We start from the raw sequence: 11,239 nt of genomic DNA, 5'->3' as shown, positions 1-11,239 counted from the left end.
GACAATAACTAAAATTCCAATATGGCCGCCATTCGTAAATCCTTCAACATAAAAGTCGGAACCTGATGGACTTCAAATTCTGTGAATGTGAAAACATCAAGTTCTCTATATTTAAAAGTTTGGTGAAATGGAATACTTATAACATGTACTTTCAAATGATATATATTTATGTAAGACACAATCAGTAAGAAGGTGCTTAAAGCACCAGTATGTAGGAAATAATGGAAAATAAACTGTAACCATTCCAAAAATGATCACCATATGTTGTCAGAGAGTAAGGAAACACGATTAATTGAAGTAATGGCTTATTTGACAGCATTACTCTAACCTGTAAAACCCCGTAAAACCAATTAAAAAAATGAGTTACGGGGCGGAATCTCTTGGAATTTTCGTGTATGTTTTGAACGATTAATTCTAGAATAGCGTATTAATAATGGGTTAGCGCGTCCTCCTATTTGGGTTGCCAAATTAGCAAAGGCCAACTGTCAACAGCTGTCAGTTGTAGTCATGAACGCCTATGAGAGGCAGGCAAATTTCCAAAATTAAAACAAGAAACAAATTAAGTGGACATCGGAGGAGCTTCCTGAGATGGTGACGTCTTCGTGAAACGAAGAATATCAAGTCTGACACAGAGCTGGCCATATTTATCCACAACAGGTAGCCTATGCTAAACTTCATCTGCATCGCTAACTTCAGCTAAATATGTTACGTTGGTTAGAGAGGTATTTTTTGTTTTCACTGTTTCCGTAATGTGTAGCTGGGTCATGGTTGGAGAAACGTTAAAGCAGCTGCAGGTCAACTAACGTTAGCTAAGTCTTCATTACATCTGGCAACCCAGAAGAGGCTCGCGTCTGGTAGTCTTGAGAATGTTCACCAGTGTTTTGATTTTGGCCTAAAGAACGTTCGGTAACAATCCTACAAATCACACCTTTAATGATATTAAAGGAAAATTCCGGTTTTTAGCACTTTAGCCCTTTTCTGGTTTGTTTTGGATGAACTAGAGTGGTGGACACCGAAATTTTGACGATTGGTCCGGTCTCGACTTTTCTGACTCGTTTTGAATCGCCTTTTCACTTCTCAGGGTGGCTGGCAATGGGCATACAAGTAGGCTACTCAAACATGTCCTAAAACAACCCTTAACGTTCGTTTTCAAAACTGTGCAACTCACCGAGTGGTTAGTGGTGTTCGTTGATGTTCCAAAACAAGTAGCGTAGCGAAATACAGTTTCTGTCTTATTTGGCATTTTGTAAAATCCCATTGATTTCTGTCATTGCACATTGATATTACTGCGCCACCGTCTATGCTTCAGGTTCAAATACGAATAATACATTGCGCCGATATATTTGCTTTTAATCATAGACATAATATACTATAGACGCTGCATCGACCGCTACTCCCTACTAGCGCTGACGAGACGTGGAGCCGCCATCTTGGACCGGTCATCCACTCCACTCAGTGTAATCTGTTTGGCCGGTGCGATGAGCTGTCAGCGCACTTAATTAATCATATCTCACTGAATACCGAACAGATTTTCACGCAGTTTTTTTTTGCTGCAAAGGTCATAGATGTAGCTATGATACAGGCCACATTGTTCGAAAATACAAAATACAACCAATAGTACGGTAATGTTAAATCTTACTTGTGAAAAGTAAATCCCCCGAGTATGGTCCGCCGATTTGAGCAGGAACATGCTGCACAGTGCTGTCATCTTGTGTTTTCTGCTGCAACGCAACGAGGAGTATGACCGGTCCAAGATGGCGGCCGCATTTCTTGTTTCCAGCAGCCAATGCGGCGTCTATGTATATTATGTCTATGCTTTTAATAGTCAACGAACTCCACTAACCACCCTGAGAAGTGAAAAGGCGATTCAAAACGAGTCAGAAAAGTCGAGACAGGACCAATCGTCAAAATGTCGGTGTCCACCACTCTAGTTCATCCAAAACAAACCAGAAAAGGGCCTTAAAGTGCTAAAAAAACGGAATTTTCCTTTAATAGAGAGAGACAGAGGCTTTGTCTCAAACCGCATACTTAATTAATAATAATAAAAAACAATAATTGAGTTGATAAAGATTCTACACAAGAATTATTTATAATTGCACCATCTTTACTTCACAGGAAGGCACTTTAACCATACAAGTTCGGTACAAAAACAAACAGGTGAGGAATGCTGTTGGATAAGATTAGGCATAGATTGAATTATAAATCACAACTTCAAATTATCTGGCTATAAAAGCACTGAAATGTCTGATGTGACATTCATCATATGCCACTCACTGATTATGCCTTATAGTTATAGTAGACATACATTTTTATTGAAAAAAGTTTCTCAACGCTTCATGTGGATTTTTTTTTTGGAAGACAGGGACATAAAGCACTTGAAGAGCAGAGAATTGGACCAAATGGGGGATCTGCTGGGCTAGGCCAGGGCAATTTTGAGGTCTCGTAGCAGCATGGAGCCGATGACTGCCTTCTCTGTGCTGACTCTCAACTGTGCAGTGCTAGCTTTCAGTTCCACACTGGCCAGAACCAGAGCCCCACTACTGGCCAACTTTGCTGCAAACCTAGGAAGCAACACATGAAATGCAAAGTTAATGGAGTCAAACACTTCCAAAGTAACAGCAACACACAACTGAAAAAATGCAATGGCATAGGCTATGGTGGTCTCCTGCACAGAACCATAAAACAGGCTTTAAATGTTATTTATATAGAGCTTTTACAGTCACCCAAAGCACTTTACAGAGAAGAGGAAACCGTAGTACACCCACCATCAGTATGTAGCACCCACCTGGGTGATGCATAGCAGCTATTTTGCACCAGAACACTAACCAGACACCAGCTTGAGATGGGGAGTGAGGGAATCAATCAGCAAATTACAGTAGGGGGCTGATTAGGTGGCCAGATGGAATGAGCCAGATTAGTTATTTAGCCAGAACACTGAGAAAAACTCCTAATATTTGCAAAAGTGGCATGAGATCTTTTATGACCTCGGTTTTACGTTTTATCCGAATGACGCCATCTCCAACAGCACAATGTCCCCGTCACTGGCGAGTCACGCCACTCCATCTGGCATCTTGTTTTTGTCTGTTTTCACTTTTTTAAATTAATTGTTAATTTGTTTACATCTTTATGTCTGTGTGTGGAGCACTTTGGGTTGCATACAAAAAGCGCTATATAAATGTTTACTTACTTTACTGCACTGGGGCATTGGGATTGTGCTATTGTGTGGGGAAGACTGCCCACACTTGCCCCCTAACCCCACTTGCAGATAGCTCAGGACTGTTTTTTTTTTTTTTTTTTTATTGCTGTTGTTTGTGATTGTTTGCTTATTTTATTTTATTTTATTGTTAGTTGACAAATAACTTACGGAAGCTTTAGGAATATACTACACTACAGCATAAGTGTTCTCAATGAAAATACTGATTTGTGAAAATTAAGTGAAAACGGTCATGACTTTCAGGGGAGTTGAACATTGCAGTGTATGTGAATGAAGAGAGTAAATGCCATGCATTTCTGTGTTCATGTGTTTTTTTTGTGAGTTCATCTGACCTGAAAATACCATCTTCATTAGATGGAACCACACACATGTTGGCTACTGTCTCCACCTTTCTGCTGATTGGCCGAACTGATGTGTTCTCTGACATCAGGGTGATTGTTGCTGAGGTTTCATTCATACCAAGCAAATTTCCTGTGGTAGAGCATAGAGTAGTTTAACAAAACATTTCAATAAATAACAAACTTCTATGATAAAAAAGTACAAAATAAACTTTAAATGAGACAATCCTATGTTATACAATGGGGACAGTTAAGAATCAGAGAAAAGTTTGTGAAATTATAAGGGCTGTGAATACCAATCTAAGTGCAACAGGCAGACAGCCAAATTAGTGAACTGAAGCAAGATTAAGTTCCATTTAGACACAAGTGTGCAGCTCTACATAGGTTGTAATTAAGACTAAGATCCATAGGCTTACAGCACAGCAGTAGCAACTCGTAGCATCCAATAGCATTAAGATCTCTGAAATAAATGTGTGAATGAACAAATAAAATAATTTAGCTGGATGCTTCTTCTTTATTAGGGGTGTAAAGATGAACTGATATGTATTATTTCCCCAATTTCATTGTTAAGAATTTCATCGCTGTCACTAAGCTATATTGCTAGCTAGCGACTGTTACTTTGCTAGTTTGCTATGCATTACTAGCACACGTAACTTCACTGATAACCTGGATGTAAATGTGAAAAGACCAGTATCTGGACAACGTATGCTCTCTACATTCATTATAAACGGCATAAGTTCTGTTAATTTCACAACTAGGTTCATACTTTTACAATCTATGGTTCATAGGCAATTTCTTTAAGACTGCAAGGGAAGCTCAGCTTCCCCTAAAATGTCAAAAAGTTAATGGTCAAATATATACTATTGTGTTAACATTTTATTGACTAAAAATGCATTAGAACAGAAGAGTTGAGTTCAGAGAGATTTATTCATCACATACATTAGTTATATTAGATAGATAGATAGATACTTTATTGATCCCCAGGGGAAATTCAAGGTCTCAGCAGCATACATACAACACCAACACATTCTTTAACAGCAGAAAGACTAATTAAAGTATATAATATAAAAACACAACTAAGCAGTAAGGACAGTATTAGTATAGAGTTCGTTCAGAATCAGCTACATATTCTGTAGCCATAGACAGTAAAATAAATGGACGAACAGACTCCGTCGTTTTCAATGGGAGGGCACTGACAAATTGAAAGTTTTTTTTCAGTTGGTTCCCCCAGTAGGTTTACTTGTCTCTATGCAATGTTTTACCATACAATGATATTGTAGGCTACATAGCTTTGTTCATGAGTTTCAGTGCTGGCTGGACTGAGCTTCTTATCCAAACAATACGGTTATCTCCCTACGATGCGTTAAGCTTCCCTACAACCGGACATGCTAAACATTCTTCTTATGGGAACCTAACGTTACGTACGAGGTAGTCGAGTCTGTTTTGCCTTGTATTGTTTATGTAGATAATACAGAAGCTACAATGTCGGCACAAGATTTATGCTATATGAAGTTATGGTATTTCAAAAAAATCCTAAAATGAATGGGCTTCTATGGGGGTTAGCAGAGAGGTGGTCCCTCCCGCCTCCATTGATTTTCTACTTCCGGGAATTCGCCTGCCCCCTTGCATATAGCAGGTCGACTGACTCGATTTCCTTCTCATACCCGTATCTTCACAGTGCATTTCCCTATGGCATTTCCTGTTGAAGCCCAGCGTCCATTGACTTAAATGGGGCTGCTTTGAACAGTTTTTTTCAGTGCTTTGAAACTAGACGGTCATTGGATAAATGCTGCGAGTATGTCCCGCCCACGGACGCTCAGTGTCCGGGCTTCTGCGTGATGAGGGTCTGTGGAAAAACTGCGTCTCCTTTTGATTGACAGCGATTTTGTACTATAAAAAAAGTCACCGAAGCCACATACAGTGTTGCCAGATTGAGAGGGTGCCCGCCCAATCGGGGTTCTTTTGACTTCGTCAGGCGGGGGAAAATAAGCTTTAGGCAGGCAAATAAAATTTTGAGTTAAATGGTTCTCTATGACAAAATCGTTGTTGGGGCATTTTTTTTGCAGAGGAGGGTGGGTTTTTGAACGTGATTGGGGGGAAATCACTCAACCCAATCTGGCAACACTGGCCTGCTCAGTCCATCACGGATTTTGCAAGTGTAGTCCAAATACAAACTTCTGCAAATGTATTGGGTTTTGCTTGGCGAAATTGCTAGCCAATTTTCATCGTACATTTCAAACACTTATACACCACATTTCTTTGTTTCAGTTTAACCTAATTCCCACATTTCCTCCTTCGAGTTTAATATTGTTTTGTTAGACCGTTCGCTCGTTTGTTCATCCATTCAGAAGGCTAGGCTAGTGTCGTAGCAAACTGCACACGATGGCAGACAATTCTATTATGGTCGACCTGAGGAGAAACTAAGAATTAAACAGCAGATCAACACCTAAGATTGCTTTAGTGCAAAAGATAGGGGGCAAAGTAACAGGTCTCTTCAGCTCTCCTGGTATGACAAAGTTAGCTAGCTGACTAGAAGTGCAGTGCAGAAAATGTACTGCTGCCCATACAGAAAAATCAAGGGAAAAAACATCACACAATGCAGCTGCATCCAGCGTATATTTGAATAGATGGTTACACTATATTTAATAAATAGTAGGCTACAATGTTGGTGGTGTATGTGGAACCCAACTTAGGATATATTTGTCTGCTGAATATATTTAATTATATGCAGAAAATATAAGAAAGTGGCCAATATTGAATATTTACTGATATTTACAATATATTGATTAAATACAGGACAATGTATTTATTTAACATAGATGGAAATATGATAGATCTTCTTAAACTGGAATATGTTCAAGCTGCATATGTGAATTAGTGTTGTCACGATACCAAAAATATGACTTCGATACGATACCTGCCATAAATATCACGATGCTCGATACTGAAGCGATACTACGGCGAAATCCTAAGATATCTGGACTCATACCTCTTCCAAGTGTATTGAATCATTTGTGTTGAATTCGGTGCACTTTTGTAGTGTGCAGGTCAACTCTGGGTTCTAAACTACCTACATAATTATCATTTTTTATAGTCAGTAAAATAGTAGGCCTACTTTGTGTGATTAAGTCCTTTATTGTTTGTTATAGTTGATTTACATTGTGTTGTTTTGACAATAAAGTAGCTTTAAATAGCCAGACTAGGCTAGATCAAGGTCAGTGTTGAAATTGCTGCATGCAAATCACTGAATGCTATGCAGAGGGGTCTAATCTTTAGGCCATCTACAGTATAGGCTACCCTAGGCCTTCCCGAGTTCATGGGATTTCTTTGACAGTTGCAAAGGTAAAAATGTGAGGATAGTCTTCTTTGTGCCCAGTGTACAAGTATGACATTCCAACCACTCAGGTCTTCGTCAGATAGGCCTACACCATTAGCCTACCTGTTGCAATATATCTGTGTGCATTCCTACATTACGTCTATTTCTTTGATAACATGATTTGCTAACAATAAGCCGCTATTATTATTAGGACTCAACACGCTTTGGTGGTATTATATGCTGTGGCCTTTAATTAGCGCATTTCGGGTATCCTATCCATCTGGCCAATAATTATTAAACAAATTGCAGTCTACATGCCATGACAAATATTACCAGTAGTACTGACCGAACATGAAATAGATTGTTTACAAGTTATGGTAATGTTATTCTAGCGTGAACATTGCGCTTTCATCACGTTAGCACCCTGATTACAGCTCGTTATGTCTCGTCAAAATGATTACAGCTCGTTATGTCTCGTCAAAATGCATTGATGAAGGAAGGTTCGCTTTATCCCAGAGAACCATATACTCGTTTCACTTGAGACTAGACTAAAACAGAAGAGAAGAACTTGGCACTAACCATGTAGTCGTGTTTTCTATAGCATATTCATTAACCTGTTGTTTTTTGAACTCTTTAAAAATGTTGGGATATGTCTGTGAGGTGTTTAGCCAAGTTCCATGCGTAGCCTACTGCTTTTAAATGACTTTGAAACATATTTTACAAACGGGCCTCTGTGTACCTGATGGCTTGCCTTCACTATTCGCGATGTATCCAAAATAGTTGCAGATTTCACTTCACCTTTTGTTTTATCCACAAGGCCGAGGACTGTCGGCAAAGAACTATGTTGACGTTGGCTGCGCACTCACTCACTCAGAGCTGCCTGCTTGACACGCCCACTTGCCTAGATGCGTGCAAGGAGCAGTGAGAGCAGCAGTTCACACAAACACAGAACGTTATTATTTTAATAAAGTATCGATTCTAAAAACGTCGAAAATCGTATCGTTTTTTGCGTGAAGGCATCGTGATACCTTTTTAGTATCGATACACCGTGCAACACTAATGTGAATGTTATTTTTCTGTATGGGATGGCCATGCTTCTTGAAACCATCTCATGGATGTGTTGTTTGGTCAAAGGTGGGGTTTGGAGATCTTTCTAAGAATCCTTACACCAAACAACTTTGCCATGATTTGGGAAAGATTCTTGAAAGATTTGGTTGGTGTAAGGTGACCATAACTTATGCAAGTGCAAGATTAAGTTGCATGGGCATGATTTAGATGACAAGACAAGTACTTCCAGAGGAGGCCTTCCAAAGTGTCCTGAAAAGTTATGGCCATCACTTTGATTCAGAGACTGAGGTCTGAACTGTATTCGGATCAGGACTTGCAGTGTAACAGGGGGGAAAGCTGTGTGATTACTTGGTGTTCACTAAAGACAAGGAGTTGGACAGTGCAATGCCTCAGCTTTACAAACTGTGGTCATTAGTGGCAACAATTGGAGCTACATTTGCAGGTGTAGAAAGGAGCTTCTCCTGTTTAAAGCGGCTCAAGTCCTACACCCACTCTGCTGGCCATTGAGAGGACACTGGTCAAGACACTGGAAGAGACGCCTAGTTGGTACGACAGGGTCACAGAGCATGTTCTTGAACAGGAACGTAGGGCAGAATTTACATAAATAAATGGACAATTTTTATGATGTAGGCCGAAAATGAGCTACCTCTCTTTAAAAGACCAGCAGCCGCCACTGCTATCATTACACATACAGTAACCATTTTAGTGATAGTGGTGGTGTTCATCCTTCTGTACAGTTCCCCTTCAGGAATATACTAAAATATATATGTGTTTTTTTTTATCGACTTTTCTGACTCGTTTTGAATCGCCTTTGGAAGAAACGTCACGAGAATGAACAACGGGAACACCAGTCGGGTAAACTTGCATTCATTTTGATGTCAACATGCATCTCTCTAGCGCGTGTTGCTGGCCTAGTCTAGGCCTACCTAACAGGGAAGTGAATCCCCTGATCTGTTTGCTGCTTGCTTGCCAGCCTTTTCCAGTCACAGTACTTCGCAAAGTTGTGAAATATAATCGCATGTTTTTGAATGCGGGCGACTGGCTACATTTTTGAAAAAAATAACCGCATCTTTAAATGCGTTCATAATAACAGCTCGGGATGAAACTAGCCGTTTTTCAGCAGAAACATGCGAGGATCACTCTTCCCATACACGTTTAAAAGAACTAAATTGTTTTACAATATTTCAGTCAAGCTTAAGTTATAGATAGCCTACAACTGAACGTATGCAAAATGGAAAGTAGCCTAATGCAGACATCCCAACCTGCAAAAAGTCATTTCAGGGAGGTATTTTTTACTCTAGAGACAAGGGTAGCCTACATTTTCCTTTTTTTGAGGCACTGACTCTGCTATGACGCTCCTATTACTTAACTGATTGATTAAGTTCGGGAGAAAAGAGAAATTAAAGCCCGCCTACACTGAAAGAATGCTCTCTGTCTTGGATGCGCTCAGGCACACATGCACCACCTCTCTCTCTCACTCTCTCTCTCTCTCCCATTGTGTGCACGCTACACTCAGATGCACATACGGTCTCGCATGCGTGCTCTTGATCGCTCACTTTAGATTCCGGGAGATTTTATCTAATTTGCGGGCGTCAGGGAGCCGCTATCAATATGAGGGAGACTCCCGGAACTTCCGGGAGACTTGGGATGTCTGCTAATGTATTAACTTTGATAACTTTCGCTGTGCTGCATGGATGATAGATCGATAGATAGATAGACATCGTAAATTAGGCCTATATGAAGTATTAAAATTATTGTTTAAAATAGTCTACGTTTGAAAAAGTATTAAAATAATAAGAGAATAATAGCACAACCAGACCATTACAAAAAAAAATAACTGCATTACTTCAAGTGTCTAACTGCAGATTTCTGAGTATGAAAACTGCAGTTTTGGAGAAAATATTTGCAGTTCTTATGCAGGGAATGCAGTATTTAGATGCAAAAAACTGCATTGTATTGCATAGTACTGTACTTTACTACAGAAATGCAGTATTTTGGACATTTAAATACTATACTGCACTGTAGCCTAATTGTAGTATAAATTAACTGTACTATTTTTTGCAAGGGGATACGTACAGCAAGCATCAAAAGCAAACAGCACAGACCCTGAAACTGAGCATTTATTGCTGTGAAAGTGATTCACACACAATTGTTTCTTTCTCCTAGTCCTTTATAGGGAAAAACACTATATTTGGTAACTTTCCATTAACTTTCCATTTTAAGGTTTATTAAAATGTTATTTAATAAAATGTCTACCCCCCCAAAAAAAAAAATCGTGATACAAACCGAATCGTGAGGTTGGTGTATCGTTACAGCCCTACACGACATTCATGTAGGCTAACAAATAAATAAATGCAGTATATGTAGCCTTGTCTAATACAGTCTATTACAATGGGAAGCGTCTGAAAAACAAAGTAGCCTAAGAACCCTTCATCCTCTCTCATGGATCAAAATGAAAATCAATGGTTCTGTGTCATTCTCGTGGGGCTACATGCCAACCAAGTTTCGTGCAGCCCCGTCTTTCAATGTCCGGGAAGTTGTTGACACAAAATTACTGAAGGAAAAAAAAAACGGAAGAAAAAATCTCTAAACTTATATGACTGCCGCTTCGTTGGCATGGCGGTCATAATAAAGATAAGGGAAATAACTTAAAATTGACCCAATAGGCGGGTCAATTATGAAAAAAAAACCTAACCTCAAAAAAATTGATACAAAAGGTTTTTCAACTGATTATGATACCTTTAGATGTACTTAATAACATATTAAAAATCTAGTAAAATCTGACCCCAGTAAAGGGGTCATTTTCAAGATGGCGTCCAAGATGGCCACCAGAAGCTAATTTGGGATATCTGAAGCATTATTCAGCCTAGGAAAGTGTTTTTCGTGTTTAATCAGATTTAGAGGTCACTGAATCATATATGTCACACAATCCTTCATTAAATCATGCCACCCTAAAAAGATGGTTGTGGCGTAACAAGAGGTCATGAATTAATTATAATCTATTGAATTGTAATTAGTCCCTCCTTTTCCACAACTTTACAACCATGCTGCCAATTCAGTCTACTTAAACCATAGAGAACGATAGATATCATTTCATTCAACTTTTTTTTCACAACTTTCTATCAGTTCAGTCACATACATACGACAGACTATTAGGGTGACACATGAAGAAAACAAATATTTCTGCCATGATGAGAAGCCAAACCCAACATGTCGTTTAAAGTCGACATTAAACACATTTTTAGAATGAAGTTGAAATATCATATCTTTAATCTCTAGGATCTTTGGTGTCAGCAAAAGACA

The 11,239-nt window shown here is 39.1% G+C and overlaps 1 protein-coding gene across 1 annotated transcript in view; it reads right to left on the bottom strand.

Annotated features, from left to right (window-relative positions):
* Positions 1–2,083: 2,083 nt before the first annotated feature.
* ap3b1a (adaptor related protein complex 3 subunit beta 1a) overlaps positions 2,084–11,239 on the bottom strand; it is a 231,454-nt gene continuing 222,298 nt past the window's right edge. Inside the window, exons 26-27 of the mRNA XM_076284918.1 lie at positions 3,547–3,685; positions 2,084–2,561 (exon numbers count right to left, since the gene is read on the bottom strand). Coding sequence (XP_076141033.1) covers positions 2,417–2,561; positions 3,547–3,685 — 284 coding nt within the window. The 3' untranslated portion in view covers positions 2,084–2,416. The remainder of the gene's footprint in view (positions 2,562–3,546; positions 3,686–11,239) is intronic.

This window comes from Alosa pseudoharengus, unplaced genomic scaffold, assembly GCF_046254945.1.
Source record: "Alosa pseudoharengus isolate Yale_2024_CS ecotype anadromous, Long Island Sound unplaced genomic scaffold, YU_APseudo_1.1 YU_APseudo_1.1_scf_14, whole genome shotgun sequence".
NCBI lineage: Eukaryota > Metazoa > Chordata > Actinopteri > Clupeiformes > Clupeidae > Alosa > Alosa pseudoharengus.
This window is presented reverse-complemented; position numbering and strand designations above follow the sequence as displayed.